General features: G+C 32.2%; 1 protein-coding gene across 6 annotated transcripts in view; it reads left to right on the top strand.

Moving 5' to 3' along the window:
• Nucleotides 1-17,750, top strand: part of PRKACB (protein kinase cAMP-activated catalytic subunit beta) — a 117,072-nt gene that overhangs the window by 60,738 nt on the left and 38,584 nt on the right. The window contains exons 1-3 of one of the 6 annotated variants that reach the window (XM_036089905.2): nucleotides 6,383-6,518; nucleotides 15,472-15,495; nucleotides 16,815-16,838. The exons of 2 other annotated variants lie outside the window; for them this stretch is intronic. In XM_036089905.2, the coding sequence (XP_035945798.1) occupies nucleotides 6,509-6,518; nucleotides 15,472-15,495; nucleotides 16,815-16,838 (58 nt within the window). In that variant the 5' untranslated portion in view covers nucleotides 6,383-6,508. Of the gene's footprint in view, nucleotides 1-6,382; nucleotides 6,519-6,783; nucleotides 7,110-15,471; nucleotides 15,496-16,814; nucleotides 16,839-17,750 lie in introns of those variants that run through there. 3 more of the 6 variants (XM_036089906.2, XM_036089911.2, XM_036089912.2) reach the window with 3 other exon arrangements.

Below are 17,750 nucleotides of genomic sequence, written 5' to 3'. Positions count from 1 at the left end.
TCCACTTTCACCTCAACCACAGACAAACCCTGACCTGTTTTCTGGACCTACAGATTTCCTTTTCTGGATGTTTTATATAAATAGAATTATACAACATGTAATCTATTGTTTCTGGCTTCTTGCACTTAAAATAATGTTTTTGATGTTTATCCATGTTATGGATCAATAATTTTATTGCTTAATTATAGCATGCTGTATGGATATAATACCTTTAGTTTATCCATTCAGCAATTGATGAACATTAAGATTGTTTCCAGTTTTGGGTTATTTGGATAATGTTGCTATAAACATTTGCATACAAGACTGAATGGACAAATGCTTCCAGTTCTCTTAAGTAGATGTCTAGGAGTAGAATTGCTGGGTCATATGCTAAGTTTATGTTTATTCTTTTGAAACTTCCAAATTGTTTTAAGTGGCTTTACCCTTTTACATTGCCAGCAGCAATGTATGAGGGTTAGTTTCTTCACATTCTTTTTAATACTTAATATCATCAGTCTTTTTGATTATAACCATTCTGTTATATGTGAATTGGTATTTCATTATGGTTTCAGTTTGTATTTCCCTAATGATTGATGATGTTGAGCATATTTTCATAAGTTCTTATAAGCCATTTGTGTATCTTCTTTGGAGAAACATATTTTCAAATATTTTGCCCACCTCCAAAATTGAGGATTTTTGCCTTCTTATCATCAAGTCTTAAGAGTTCTTTATATATTCTGAACACAAGTACTTTATCAAATACATTACTTGCAAATATTTTCTCTCAGTCTGTGGCTTATTTTCTTAAATGATGTCTTTGAAGAGTAAAATTTTGTGATTTTTAATGAAGTACAATTTATCATTTTTTTTCCTTTATAAGATTGTGCTTTTGGTGCCAAATCAAATCATTGTCTAACCCAAGACAATGAAGATTTTTATTCTCTGCTTTCATCTAGAAATCCATTTTTTTAGTTGTTTTTGTATATGATGTGAGGTATGGAGTGAAGTCCTTTTCTCCCCCCCTTCATATGGCTATCCAATTTTTACTGCACTTCCTTAATCCAAATTTTAGCATCAGCTATCGTTTCTTAAAAAAAAGTCTGCTGGGATTTTCATAGAGATTGTACTGAATCTGTAGATTAATTTGTAAAGAATTGCTATTTTAACAATATTGAGTGTTGTAATCCATGAAGATGAAATATTTCTCCAATTTGTAGATGTTCTTTAATTTCTATAGTGTTTCCTATTTTTTAGTGAAGAAGTCTTATTAAAATTGATTTTTAAATATTTTATTTCTATTAATACTGTTGTGAATGGAGTGGTTTCTTTTTTATGTTTGGGTTGTTTGTTCCTAGTATATTAAAATGTTATTGATTTTTGTATATTAATCTTACATCCTATGATGTTAATAAACTCATTTATTAGTTCTGGTAGTTTCTTTGTAGATTCCCTAGAATTTTCTACATATAGTCAAGTCATCTGCAAATAAAAATTATCAGTCTATATGCCTTTTTTCTTACCTCATTGCACTGGCTAGAACTTCTAATACAAAATTGCATACAAGTGGTGAGTGCTGACATCCTTGTCTTATTCCCAGTCTTAGGGGGAAAACATTCCATCTTTCACCATTATATATGATGTAAGCTATAGAGTACCCTCCCCCCCCATACACACACACGCCCTTTATCAGCTAGATGAAGTTCCCTCCTAGTCCTAGTTTGTTGAAAGCTTTTATCACAGGTGTTGAATTTTATGGAATGCTTCTTCCTCATATATTCAGATGATTATGTGGTTTTGTCTTTTATTTTATTAATATAGCATATTTCATTAATTGATTTTCAGTTTGAACCAACCTTGCATTCCTGGTATAAATCCTACATGGTATGGTATATAATCCTTTTTATATACTGTTGGATTAGGTTTGTTAATATTTTGATAAAGATATTTGCATTTTGATGGATATTAGTCTGTAATTTTCTTTTGATCTTTGTCTAGCTTTGTCTAGCTTTGGTATCAGACATAGAATAAATTGGGAAGTGTCACATCCTCCTCTATATTCTGAAAAAGTTTATGTAGAATTGATATTATATCTTTGGATGTTTCATAGAATCCCCCAGTGAAACCGTATGGACATGAGCTTTTCTTTGTGGGAAAAATTTTAATTACTAATTCAACATTTTAATTTGTTCATAAGTCTTTTCAGATTTTCTATTTCTTCTTGAGTTAGTTTCAGTAACTTGTGTCTTTCTATGAATTTGTCCAGTTCATCTAAGTTATATAATCAAGATAAAGTTGTTTATAGTATTCCCTTATAATTTTTTAAATTTCTCTAGTGTCAGTGATGATGATGTTTTTTCATTTTTCATTTGGGTAATTAGTATCACCTCTATTTTGTCTGGTTTTATTATGTTTTATGAATTTTAATGTTTCATCGTCTAGCTTGAGGTTTATCAGTAAGGCTTTTGGTCTTATTCATTTTCTCTGTTGTTTTTCTATTTTCTATTTCATTGAATTTTGCTCTGATCTGCTGTTTGGTTTTGGTTTAATTTGATCTTCTTTCTTGAGTTTGTTAAGGTGGAAGAAGCTTAGATTGTTTGAGACTTTTCTCCTTTTCTAATTTGGTGTTTAAATCTACAGATTTCCCTCTAAGCTCTGCTTTGTCTGCATTTCATAAAATGTTTTCTTGTAGGTGTTTTTACATTCAGTTCAAACATTTTCTAATTGTCCTTTAGATTTCTTTGTGACTTAAATCCAAATATTTGGGGATTTCCAAATTTTCTGTTGTTGATTTCTAATTTAATTTTGCTGTAATCAGAGAACATATTTTGAATGATTTTTGTCCTTTCAGATTAATATAACATTTAGCTAATGCTTAATGTAGAAATTCCCATTTGTGCTTGAAAACACTATGTATTTTGATGATGTTAGGTACTGTGTTTTATAAATGTCAAATTTTTATGGTATTATTCAAGTTTCCTGTATCTTTGCTGATTATCTGTCTAGTTTTTCCATGAATTATTGAGCAGGGAATATTGAAATCTTCAGCTCTAATTGTTGAATAATCTAGTTCTTCTTTCAATTCTGCCATTTTTGTTTTAGTATTTTGGGGGCTGTTTTGTTCAGTGCATATACATTTCTAATTGTTAAATCTCTCAGATGTATTGGCCCTTTTATCATTATGAAATGTCCTTTTTTGTCTGAAGTACTATTTTTTCTCTTAAAGTTCATTTTGTCTGATACTGATTTAGGTACTCCAGCTGTCTTATGGTTACTTTTTGCATGGTATATCTTTTTCTTTTCTTTTTTCTTTCAACCTATTTATATCTTTAAATCTGGCTTTTGTAGATAGTATATAGTTGGACCTTGCTTTTTTTTTAATCCAGTCTGATAATTTCTGCCTTTTCATCTGTCTTTATTCCATTCACATTGATATGGTTGGATTTCCACCTTCCATTATGCTGATCGTTTTCTATGTCTTATAGTTTTTGTTGTTATTTTTGTCTTTTACATCTTTAGTGTTAAACAAGTATTTATTAGGTGCCATTTTAATTATTCTTTGTTTTTTAACTAAATTTTTAAAATATATTTTATGTTTGATTTAGGGGTTATAATGTACATTTTATCTTATCACAATCTACTTCAGGATGATACTGACTTAATTCTGGTAAAATATAGCTGTTTTGATCCAATATAGCTCCATTTCTTCTGGGTTATTTTCACATATATTACATGTATATTTTTGTAAACCCAGCATTGCAATTTCATACACTTTAAGTCCTTTAAAGAAATTAAGAGAAGACAGAAAAGTATGTATTTTTAAAGTCTTTTACATATATTTTTACTATTTCCAGTATTCTTCATTTCTTCCTGTCAATTTGAGTATTGTCTAGTGTCATTTCCTTTCAGCCTGAGGGACATTCTTAAGTATTTCTGCTTGCAACAAACATTCTCAGCTGTTATTTATTTGGGAATGTCTTCCTTTGTTTTTGGAGAATAATGTTTTGGACAGAAAATTTTTGTGAACAGGTTTCTTTTTTCTCTTAGCACTCTGAATATATCTTTCCACTGCCTTCTAAGCTCCCTATTTCTGGTAATCAATCCTATTCCTTTTTCCTTGTACATGATTAGTCATTTTTCTCTTGCTGCTTTTAAGATTTTCTCTTTGTCTTTCACTTTCAAAAACTTGAGTACAATGTGCCTGGGTATAGATCTCTTTGTGTTTATTCTAGTTAGTATTATTTGAACTTCTGGATCTGTGGGGTAGTGTTTTCCATCCAATTGGATTTTCAACCAGTATTTCTTCAAATATTTTTTCTTTGCCCTTTGTCTTTCTCCTCTCTTTCTAGGATTCCTATACATGTATGTTGCTACCCTTGATATCCCACAGGTTTGTGAGGTTCTGTTCATTTTTCTCCTGTCTTTTGTTCTCTGTATTTTTCAGTCTGGATATTTGTATTGATCTAGCTTCACCTTCACTGATCAGTCTTTGCCCTCAGAGCTTCTGTTTGGGCCTTTGTAGTCAGTTTGTAAATTTTGGTTATTGTACTTTCGAAGTCTATAATTTTTATGTTATAAATAGTTTCTCTTCGAACCATGAGAGACTAGGACTCTGAGAAACAAACTGAGGGTTCTAGAGGGGAGGGGGGTAGGGGGATGGGTTAGCCTGGTGATGGGTATTAATGAGGGCACGTATTGAATGGAGCACTGGGTGTTATACGCCAACAATGAATCATGGAACATTACATCAAAAACTAATGATGTAGTGTATGATGATTAACATAATGTAATAAAATAAAATTAAAAAAATAGTTTCTCTTTCTGTATTGAAACTTATTATTATATCATTGCCATTACATTTTCCTTTAATTCTTTAAACATTTCCTTTTATTCACTGATATATTTATAATAGCTGTTTTAAAGTCTTTTGTCTGCTAAATCCTATATCTTGGCCTATTCAGAGACATTTTCTATTGACTGCCTTACATTATTGGATTATATAATATTTTTGTCAAAAAAAATCTATTTTTTTTAAATGGTATTTTTGTAGCAGTTCTGGATTCTGATTATTTTTTCTTCCCTGGTTGTTTTTATTTATTTTTAATAGCTTTTTTGGCCTTAATGTATGGTCTGTCCCCCATGGTGTCTGGCTGCTGATTTCTCTGCTAGGGATTGCCCTGTGTCTATGTAACTTAGTTGTTATTCAGTGATTGATCAGAGGTTGTGCTCAAACACTTTGAGCAAGTCTGTGCTGATGAAGCTGTTTGTGGTTGAAGGGTACATTTCAGTGTTCAGGCAGTTTTCAAGTCTGTACCAGCTTTAACTCTCTGTAGGGCCCTCTTGGGTCTCCCTTATGGGAATAGCTTTGTAGTTAGCCAGGGATATGTGAAGAGCTTATTTAGGTCCACTTTGACTCTCTCATTTCCATTTTCTGTGTTAAATTTCTTGCTAGACTACCAGGCTGCTGCTCAGCCCTACCAAGGGCCACAACTTTAGTCTAGCAAAGCTGGACACTTTCCCTATTCATTTCCTATAGTCTGCTTTTTTTATTGATAACATCATGTGTGGGATATTTTTCATTTATTTTATTTTTTTATTTTTTTGGCCTCCTCTGTATATCACATCAGCCCTGTCTGGCAGCAGCACTGCTGGTTGTCATGGCCAGCCCCACCTGATAGAAATACTGCACTGACTGAGCTGTTAAGGGAACAGGAGCAGCACCAAGCAAGACCACCACAGACTCCCACTGTTCTTATACAAAGTTTAGCAGTATTTCATGAATACGTGCTTTGCAATTTATTGTTTGTGATTGCTAGATTTCCAAAACCATCAAATTGTTGTTTTTGACAATTTTGTTCAGCTTCATAGTTGTTTCTCAGAGAAAAGATTTGCTGACTCAACTCATTCCCCCATCACCAGAAGTCCTATCTCACCTGGCAACTTTCAAAATAGCAAGTTCACTTGCTGAAGTTCCAAACTTAACTAGGTACTATTCTATCAATCCTTTGTACCATTTTGGTACAAAATTTGGTCTCTGGGAATCAAAATAGTCTGTTCCCCATGTTATCCAGTCTGCCTACCTTGCTACACAATCTGTCATCTTCATCCTTTTTGATGTAAGGAATTATACATTTCAACAACAATCTCCAGTAACTTTTTGTATATTATTCTCTTTTGAAAACCACATAAGTGGCATCTGACGCTCTTTGTAATGCTGAATTTACTGGAAGTTTATAAATAAATTATTTTATGCTTTTGCTTTATAAATGAAGAAATATATAGTGTTGTATTTTGTTTCTTCCATAATACAGAATGTTTAAATGGTTAACATTTGTGCTGCAGTATAGCTTTCTGGCTCATGAAAAATGAAAGCTATCAGCGATCTGGGCAATAAGATTCATCGCCAATAGTCACTAGCAACAGCACACAGCATTTTAATATCAGTGAGGTCCACAGCTAGCAGTAAGAGCTGGTGTAATTGAAAGACGTTTAGGTGCAATCATTCTGCTGTCTGTTCCTTGCCAGGTTCAACATGGGATTGTGTAAGTATTTGAAGAAAACAGCAATTTTTTTGTATCTTTGAAAGATGTGAAAAGGGTAGATAAGTGCTTAAATTTAAGAAACGTGGTAATTTTTAAATCATGTGGCTCTAAAATAAAAAGATATTTTATTTGTCTTGCTTGATTAAAGCTTTAGAAAAGCTACTCCTTGGTTACAAGTGAACCGATAATTCTGGTCTAATGTTGCCGTGGTAACAACTCATGCTGATATAATTGAGAACATCTTATACATCCTGGTTTGAACATTTTCTCCCTGCCATTTTGAGTTGTTCTAGTGGTATATGAAGGAGGCTACGATAACCAGCTTGAAAGAAATTAAATCTAGTTATACACATCTTTGGCATTAATCTGATGTTTACTAGTGATATCATGCTGGGCAGTTATGCTTTGCTTCTAGGGGTTTTTCTTTTTTAAACAAAAGAAAGCTATTTTCATTTTCTGTGTGCTGCATGTTCCAGTGTATGTGTTTACACCATCGGTTCGTCTACCTCTAGAGATTAGCATAACTCCCTTTGCTGTTGGATTGTTGTTTTGAGCAATATGTTTTGGAAAGGTTGGTTTTCATCATGAGTGGTAAGTATGCTCTCTGAGCCTCTGCAGCTATATGTTTTTAAAAAATATTTAACTGTAAGAGGAAAAAATATTTTCTAAAGGGGAAATTGTAAAGCCAGAGCTATAGTGAATTACATTTTCTGTTGATGCTTTTGCATTTTGGCATTATAGTAATTTGCTTTTAAAATCCATTGAGAACTGTGAACAAGTAAAACCAGTATTAATAGTCAATATCAGTAATCAGTTTCTAATTCTCTTTATGGTTTGATTTATTGTATTCATTAAATACTGTGGATATTGTGTTACAAATTAGTATTTTAAAGACCCACCATGATAAGAGAGGAATTTCTTTTTAGTATCTGATCCTGAAGATAATTAAACTTCCCATTTATTGGCTTGTCATTCTAATATTAATTTTTGTTAGCTTCTTTTTGATAATATTTTCAAAATATTAATCTTAAATAAGATGCTGCCAGAATTTTGTTGATTAATTGTATTGGTTGCTTTTAACTACACTTCATTGAGAAATAAAGATTTAATGATGAAATAAATATGTACATTTTGGTTTTGGAAGCTTTGTTAAAATTTTTCAGAGATACTGTTTTGGGGGAAATAAATTTGTTAGAATAAGTACTTTTGTGATTAGTTTCCTTTTTTGTTTTTATCATATGGCTTTTTTTTTTGAAACATTTCCAAAAATGTTTTTTGAGAAAATATCCTACAGTATATACTGCAGTTTATCATAGGGTAAAAGCTGTTCACTTTAAGCCAGACCTGTGGCTAAAAATAGATATCCTGTTGTTAGAGTGAGTAATATTTGCTTAGAGCATAATTCATTAGCATCTTTTTGCTTAACTAAAAAGGAGGATGTTTATAAGTTAACCTTTGAATCTGATACATTTTTAAGAGAAATGTTATATTGTTTTTCTTATAATGTGTAACAGTCTATAATTTACACTTAAAGGATTTGGAATTGGAATTCAGAACCTGAGAGAGTTGCATTTTTGCTATATAATGATAGAATTCAAAATAGATGTACCTTTTCTTCCATAATTGGAGATCACCTCATTACTGCCAATAAATATTTTTTTTATCCTGTTGCCATATACCATAAGCCTCTTCAACACTGTTAAGTTTTGTTTATAAAATGATATTAGACATTAAAGGACATTTTTATATGGAAGATACTAAGAATTGTTACTGTTATTTTCCTGTTAGTAGATAGATCCTTCTGATCTAGTGTTTTAAATTTGGGCTAATACTACAAAATCAACATGTTAACATTCCTTAGGATTTCTATGGATATCAAAATTGAGTATACCTGGTTATCATACTTAAAATATTAGATTTCTTTGACTCTGGCCAATGAGTGTTTTCTCTTTGAAAGTTTGGTTTAAAACAGAATTTTTAGGTAACCACTGTGGTGTTCTAGAGGTTTTACAGTTGGATGTATTGGTTTTAGCTGGGAAAATTGTTGCTGCTTTTCTATTGCTTTATTTCTCTTTGAAGAATGTATGGATTATTCAGATAATATTTGATATACTTGATCATATTGGCTTGTCCTTATAGCCCTTTCTACCACAGGAATCTTAGTAATCACAATTAGATATTCTGACTTTTTCAGTATTGTCCAATTTCAACTAATTTTACTCCTGTCAGAGTGGTTACAAGCCTTAGCCATTTCGAAATGTGGGAAATCACAAATGAAGTGTCATTTTATTTATTAAAATAAACAAATGCTAGTCCTTTTTATCTGAGTTTATAGCTGTACATGTGGTATTTATATGCATGTGGTATTTTTCTAGTTAAAAAGCTAATCTTTTTCTCCTTCCTGCCTATTAAGTGTTAGGTTTCTCTGAGAATCTATCTTTGGCCCTCTCTTAATGCTATATTCTCTCTGAATGATCTCATCCATGCCCACATCTTCAGTTGTTACCTGAACATTCAGCTCAAATGTGAATTTTCTCTTTCCATCCCAAATCTACTCCTTTTTCATTGATTCTGATTTCTGTTGATGATCCCAGTGCCCATGTAGGAATTTAAAACAGAAACCTTATAGTAATTCCTAACTTGTTTTTAACCCCACCCCAGGCAGGCACTCAGTCATTAATTTTTATTGATTCTATATCAGAAATGCCTCAGAAATCACTCAATTTTCTCTAGTCATATTAACACTGGGAATGCTAAAGATTAGGCATTCCATATATTCTCAGTCCTATTCTAGTAATTGCTTCACCAGCCTCTAAGCTTCCAGTTTTATTTTTTTATTTTTTTATTTTTTTAAAGATTTTATTTATTTATTTGACAGAGAGAGAGATAGCGAGAGCAGGAACACAAGCAGGGGGACTGGGAGAGGGAGAAGCAGGCCTCCCGCCGAGCAGGGAGCCCGATGTGGGACTCGATCCCAGGACTCTGGGATCATGACCTGAGCCGAAGGCAGACGCTTAACGACTGAGCCACCCAGGCGCCCTAAGCTTCCAGTTTTATATCCCTCTAGACCATTCATTTAACATGCTGCCATTTTTTAAGTGCCAATATGCCCATTTCATAACCAAACAAGAAAACTTTCAGTTATTCCTTATTGTCTCTAAGGTAAAGGTTAAATTCCTTAAAGTAAAGTATGTAAGATCAATGACCTACCTTTTTGGCTTTATTTATCTGCATCTCTCTCATAAAATTCTGTTCTGGCCATACTATACTACATATTATTCCTTGCTACCTTTTCATATTTATATCTTATATCATAAAAATTATGAAAACCAGCTATGCTTTTCAGTGCCTTCATCATTGACTTTATAGAGTTAGGTGATTCCCCTATACTCCCAAAACAGACTTATAAACTTATAAACTATAAACTTATAAACTTGTTAAATTGTTTATATTATACTGAGATTATATACTAGCATGTCAGTGTCCAGTCTCCAAACTTTGAAATCCTTAAATCAAGGATAGTGCTGAGTTAATCTTTGTGTTTCCGGTAGCTATCCCAGTGCACCAAATGTAGTAATGAATTCATAAATTCTTGTAGAATAAATGAACGACTAAAAATTACCCATATTTGAGTGCTTTTCTTACATTATCAATGAAAAATATCAGTCATGTGTTTTAGTTTTTGATTCCTATGCTTATCAGAACAAAACTAGCACCCTTATTTCAAAATCCCAGAAGAGAACTCTTATTGGCCTAGCTGCAGTGGAGGGCAAATCTCTGAAGAAGAAGCTTAACCTGCTATGAATGACAGGAAAGTTACAGACTTGAGCACAAGCATTTACTTAACTCCCCTTTCTAGGTCTTTATTTTCTAGATTAAAAATATAAGAACACAAAACTGGAAAAACAGTTTATCAATTCTCAGTTTTGGAATTAAGAAACTGTACTTGCCCAGAAATATACAGTATTAGATTAAAGATCATACACCAAAGTCTAACTAACAGTTTTACTCTGAGTAGCTTGCCTTTATGGAAAATTAATAAACAATAGTTTCACCCTCACTAATTTGGACAGATGGATGAAGCTTATAAGAAAGGCTTTGGGGGAGATGAGTGGAAGATCCAACACTGATGATTACTTTCATTTTAAAACACTTATGGGACAGCCAAGAATTTGCTAAGCTATTCCAAGTTGAAAATGTGGCTTTTCTACTTCCAGATATAACAGGGCTCTTCCCTGATGTGGTGGGTATCACCATCAGCAAGAAACCCTATGGTTCTGCCTCCATTCCCATTTCTGAAAGTCCCTGAATTATTTAAGTGATAATATAAATATGTACCAATTAAAAGATCTGAGATCCACCTTATTTGGGGGCGTTTGTAAAGTTTCGAAAGGCTTCTCATTGTTTATAAATGGATAAACAAGAAAAGCAACAACATGGATCCTATGAATGAGATTATGCATCATTAAAGGATAAATCACAGACTTCAAGAGGAAAAGAGTGAACTTATATTTAGAAAATATGTTGGGGAGAGTTTAAAAATAAGAAATTATAAATAGTATCTGTGTTGAATTCTTAAAAATTCCAAGTGAACATGAATGTGTTCACTTGAAAGATAAGATTAAAAAAACAAAAAAACAGGAGAGTAGGATGAGAAGAGAGCTGGCTGACAGGCAGTAATAGAAAAGAAATGGTGATAAGGGATGGTTATAAGAACATGAACCTGGCATTTGCAGAACATAAAGCTGCATTAGAAGCAATAAAGAGCAAAATAATCACTGCAGGAAAGTGAATTAATGATGTGGAGAACAGCTTGATAAAACCTACCAGAATCTAGGGGGAATGGACAGGATAAAAATTATGAGGTAAAAAGTATATTAGAATAGGAAACTCTACAAATTGAATGAATAGCATTCCTTCAGAACAGATAATGACCAATAAAATAGGAACAATAATAAAAAATATGATTCAGGGAAACTTCTTAGTTGAAAAAAAGCCTGAGTCTATGGATTCAATGAGCTCATTCTGTTTTGACAAAGATTAATACAAACACCAACACCTAAATATATCTTGATAGAAGTTTTTAATTTCAAAGATAAAAAATTATACAAACGTCAAGCTATCTTTGCATCTTATAATTTAACTCAAAGCTTGTCTTACGAAGAAAAAAATCCAAACATTTTAGATTAATTTGAAAAGCTTTCTAGAGCAAAAATTAATGATGATACAACAGCATCTAGAAATGCTAAATAAAATATAACAAGCATCCCTTTAAATGAATACCTGAACTCACAAGAATATAATAGAAATCCTCAGTGTACAAAAAGTGAAGTGGTAAATGGAAACCATAGTTGTAAGGGGGAGCATACTTTGACTACCTTGAGATTTTCCTATCTTGTCTAACCAAAGGGCTTTCATTTTTTTTTTCCATTTAATTTATATATATATTTTTAATTTTTTATTGTTATGTTAATCACCATACATTATATCATCAGTTCTTGATGTAGTGTTCCATGATTCATTGTTTGTGTATAACACCCAGTGCTCCATGCAGAACGTGCCATGCCCTCTTTAATACCCATCACCAGGCTAACCCATCCCCCAACCTCCCTCCCCTCTAGAACCCTCAGTTTGTGTCTCAATGGCCAACAGACACATGAAAAAGTGGAAAGAGCCAAAGGGCTCTCATTTTAAATGGCCTCACAGAGACACAAGACAACTTATTCGATCCATGCATCTTGGGATTTCCTAGACTCCTACATAAAACCAGGATCCTCGGGCGCCTGGGTGGCTCAGATGGTTAAGCGTCTGCCTTCGGCTCAGGTCATGATCCCGGGGTCCTGGGATCGAGTCCCGCATCGGGCTCCCTGCTCCTTGGGAGCCTGCTTCTCCCTCTGCCTCTCTCTCTCTCTCCCTCTCTGTCTCTCATGAATAAATAAAAAAAATGTTTAAAAAAAAAAATTAAAAAAAATAAAAATAAAAATAAAACCAGGATCCTCAAAGGATTATAACCTCAGCAAAAGCATAGATTAGAAAATAAAGCCTCTCCACTGACACAGGGAGAAAATAAGGAAGCTTGTATTTCTTGGCTTAGATTCCTGGGGACATGGGAGGAGTATATGTACATGTGTGTGGGATGCTTCTTGTGAGAGTTTGTAATCAGCTGCTTCTCCAGTAAATTTCATGTTTTAATCTGTATTAATTATGTAGTCTAAGAATCACCAATAAAATAAAATACATTATTGTAACAGTCCCAGGCTAGCAACATCCGCTGGATGCCAGACAGAAGCTAATACAAAATATATCCTCAAGTCAAGCCCTGCAGGTTTCTCACAGATAAAGCCCAACTGAACTTTACATTCACAATCCAAAATCAAAATAGGTACACACACACTCCACTACAAACAGTATTCAGCAGATACAACAGGATTACACCCTTCCAAGAATGTCAGAGAGTAGAATTGTCAAAGACTACCATTTAAAATTAATATTCACATAAAAAAGAAATATAAAATAAGAGAAAAAAGACTATGCATCTCTAACAGAACCTCGAAACATAGAAAACAAAATTGACCCATTTAGAAGAAGAAATTGTAAATATATAATGTTTATGGATATTTATAGAGAATTCTCACCTAGTAATTGGAGGATACACAGAAATATATAGAACGCTTACAAAACTGATTATACAACTAAACATATTCAAAATATTTTAAAGAATTGAGATGTAGGCCATGATCTCTGACCACAAAGCAATTAAGTTTAATCAGTAAAAAGGACTTATTAAACAATTAACAAACACAAATATTACATTTAGAGATTTAAAAAATTCAAATAACTCACAGGTCAAGAATAAACTCATAAAATTAAAATTCCGCTATGTATGAAAACTTACAGGGTGCAGCTAAAGTGGATTTAGAAACAAAGTTTTAAATGCTTACATCAGGAAAGGAGAAAGACATTAAATGATAATGATGTAAGTATTCAAGTAAATAAGTTAGAGAAAGCACAGCGTGGTTAATCCAAAAAACAAAAAAACTAATGAAGACATGAGCAAAACTCAGTAAAATAGAAAATTAAAATCCATCAGCACCAAAGGTTAGTTCATGGAAAAGACTTTTAAAAGAACGATGAGAACTAATCATAATTAAAATCTTTATTCAAAACTTGACAAAATTAGGACTGGGCAGTTTTATAATCAAGTTCTAGGACGTAGTCAAAGAACAAAAATTTCAGTCTTGTACAAAATCTTTCAAAGAATTGAAAAAGAGGAGAAACTTTTTTATTTATTTATTGAGTCAAGTATAGCTTTACAAGTAAAGTATGGGAAAAGAAAATAATTAGAAACATTTACTCTGAATTTAGGAACAGGAAAAGGATGCTCATTGTCTGTTTCTGTAAAGTATTGAATTATTAGTCATAACCTGCACAATAAGACAATAAAAAAATGTAGGGAACAAAATTGTCATTATTCACAGATGGTAGGTGATTCTCTGCATAGAGAATTCAAGAGACTCTACCAGTGTTATTTTAGAATTAATAAGAGAGTTTGCCAGATACAATAAGATCAGTATATAAACATTAACCATACATCAGCAATAAACAAATTCTCCCTTTTACAATAGCAACCCAAACCCTAAAGAACCTAGGACTATATTTAATAAAAGTATAATAAGACTTGTAAGGGAAAAAGTTATAAAATTTTACTGAGAGATATTTACCTAATCTTTAACAATAAAATATGATTTCATACCCATTATGTTAGTAACACATTTTATTGAGGATATGGATAATCAAAGATGTGCCAAAATAGACTGGCACAACATTGAGGCACTTATTACTACCTAGTAAAGTTGAAAATGTGCATACTCTATCATCTAGGGATCCACTCCTAGCTCTATGCTGTCTGGTAGCAAGACAGAATATTTGAATTCAGAACTGAATGGAAAATCTTTAACATATGATTGTGATGATATAATATTTCTCTAAGAAAAAGTCTCAGTGAACAATTAAGGAAGTCAAGTACATTTCAAAGAGTACTTCAAAGATTGGGTCATTTATTGCTGTAAATTTAAAGTTTTACAGAATCCGACAGGGAACATCTCCAAACAAACATGACTTGGATGGCCTAGAAAATCCACAACATCCCTAAATCAAGAGCAAGTTGGGAGAGAAAGCATGGACATGTCATTAGTTGTGAATGGGTGCACTATATGTATTCATGGTGTATCCATTTCTCCATGTAGATGCTAGTTAAATAAATTAATGTGTTTCTATAATTTGATCATTTAAATGTATATGTTTCACAAAAAAAAATTATTTTTTAACAGTTTAGTGAAAGTTAGTCAATTATACTGTTCACTTGTAACCAAGACTTGATAAAGAATTAACCAATTAAAAAACATAAGAAAAAGAAAGAAGAGTAAAATAGATATTGCAATTGGAAAGTTTTCATTGCCTATTAAATTTCTAAACACCCATTCATGTGTGACTTTATGCATGACTAAATGATATCTTAGTAAACAAAAGTAGGCATGGTCCCACCCACTGAAATGCACAAATATAATTGCAGTAATTAAAGTTGTTTTTTATACTCACTATCATTTTTAAGATTCCAGTGAACTTGCTCTGAGTGAACATGCTTGAATATGGTGAAGCAAATAAAGTGTCCCTTCAGTAAAGTGAACACAACTGGTCTTCACATTAAAGAGATAGAATATATTTGATTAACAGATTTCCAGAATAGGGTTTAGTTGGTTAAAAAAAATATATGTCCAGAGAATGTGTTGTAATCCTTAGATAAAACACTTTTGAATATGTATGCCCAAGTATTTTTCATTCTTTTTCTATGTGTAAATATACTAATGAACATATACGAATGGGTTACTTCTTGTGGGTATGTTATTTTATGTGTTATTTAATCTGTTTAACTTATTTATTCTTTTTGACCAAGCACGCAAATCATCAGAAGCATCTGGTAGGAAACCATTTTTTACAGAATAATTCTGTTGCTTTGTTGCTATAAATTGGATTTTTATTAGGTATTTTGTGGCAACTAGAATGTTTTATATTTAGTTTACTGAAAATATGTGTAGTACAGTGTATGTGTGGGGGGGTTATTCTTAGAAATAACAATTGAAGAGCTCCAAAGAGGTGGGTGTTTGAAATAGGGGTGGCAGAAGACAGACTATTACACTCAACTAGATTTACACTTTCCAGAGGTTTTGGAAAGGGATTGTACTATTCTGTTATTTGTTAATAGAACTTGGTATTTTCACAGGTAATTAACCTCAGTTTCCATCCTGTTTTGTACTTTCTGATATACACGAAATAACTCTTAAATAGACTAATCCTTTCATTAAGGAAGATAAAAATAATTTAATTGCAGAGAGATCAGGAGGCCCATGAATTACAATCTGTTCAGTAAGAAAATTTTAAAACTATTATTACAAAAAATATTAAGAAACATACCATTGTTTATAGTACTTAATACTTTCTCTTTTCCTAATGGGAAATTTTTAGAATAGCCCTCTTCCTTATTCCCTACATAGATAGCCATCAAGGTTTAAACCCCCAGGCCTCAAACCCCAACCGTTAAATGCTCCTTACTCTATCTGGCCCCCCTCTTCCTTAGCAAATGATCTTGCTTCCTGTTAGAAGAAATAGAGGCTAGCAGTTGTGAATAACTCCGTTTACTCCCATTCCTTCCTACACATTGAAAAGCATCACCATGGCAAATAGTTACTCTCATGATTGGGCACCTTCTTACCTATACACTTTTAGCTCAGTTTCTGGCACCACTAAACAGTGCTCAATAAATGTTGTTGAAAGATTGTTAAATTAGCACTAAGGAAGTAAATGCCTGAGAGACACTAATGTCTTTCAAAAGGGAGTTACAAAGTGTTACAATTAATAGTGTTGTTCCTACAGTGGGGTTTTGAATAAATAATAAAGTCCAGTGATGGCATTGCAGTAGTTACAGGATGTGTATTTCAGTATATACTACTTAACATTATTAGCACTATTGCTACAAGAGTTAAGTTTTTGTTAGTTAAGGAGAATTAGAATGGTATTGATTTTGACACCAAACAAAGATTACTGATTTTATTTCTTAACCATTTAATTTTAAAAAGCCCTCTTTGAATATGTCAAAAAATTGAGTTTCCATATTAATGTTTTATTTGTGTACATAATATTCTGAGAAAATGTGTATAGGTGACATCATGCTAATATGTTGGGGTTTTTTTGTGTGAGTGTTTTTTAATCACTGTTTAATTTATTTTTTTTGGATACAAGCTTGCTCCTCTTCAGAAGTATCTGGTAGGCAACTACTTTTAATAAAACAAATGTTACCTTTAAACTTTTTATTTGGTTGTTTGCAAGTTGTTATGCTCCTCATAAGTTATATTTTATAAAATATACAGAGTTAATAAAATATTTTAGTTGATAGAGGGAAGTGGTTTAGTTTTATGTTGAGTTGATCTATAGAAATGATTTATATTGCAGTTTCTTATGTGATATTTTAGAAACAACAAATATAACACTGTAAAGTAGTGGGAATTGTACAGGGTAGCAGAAGACACATTAATGCACACCACTTAAATTAGATAACCCAGGTTAATGAATGGTTTTTTAAAGAAAATATAGTGTAAATTTGGAACAAAACAGCTAATATTTTAATTGGGTATTTACCCTAGAAAGTTTATAGTCTGTTTCGTTCTATTTTCTGATTGTTTCTCTTTACTTTTTCTGACATCCATTAAATAAAAGTTTAATAAAGTTGTGTTTTTATTGTAAAAGATGTGTTAAAAAGGGAGGTGACATTTATCTCATTACAAAGAAACTGGAGAACTTAACATCAGAGTAGTTGTAATCTGTATAGTAACGGATTTCTAAATTCTTCTTACAAACCATCAGTGACAACGTCTTTTAAGCATTGGATAGTGGCATCCTATAATAATATGCTCTTTTTATAATACGCAGTAATGTAAGTATATTTAACACAGAATCCAAAAGTGCCAAATAAATACATTTACTAAATGTAATTAGTGAAACATTCTTATTCATTGTAGGATTATTTGCATAAGATGTAATAAAGATATGCCATACTTGACTTTTTAATTAATTTTCCTAATGTTTAAAATGAACTTTGTAATCTAATTTTTAAGCTGTGTCCTGTGTATAAATATATTCAAAAATATTTTGAGGGAGATAAGAATTAAGTTTAGGAGT

This window comes from Halichoerus grypus, chromosome 5 (genome assembly GCF_964656455.1).
Source record: "Halichoerus grypus chromosome 5, mHalGry1.hap1.1, whole genome shotgun sequence".
Lineage (NCBI taxonomy): Eukaryota > Metazoa > Chordata > Mammalia > Carnivora > Phocidae > Halichoerus > Halichoerus grypus.
The sequence above is the reverse complement of the archived record's forward strand: the minus strand, read 5'-3'. Positions and strand labels throughout refer to the sequence as shown.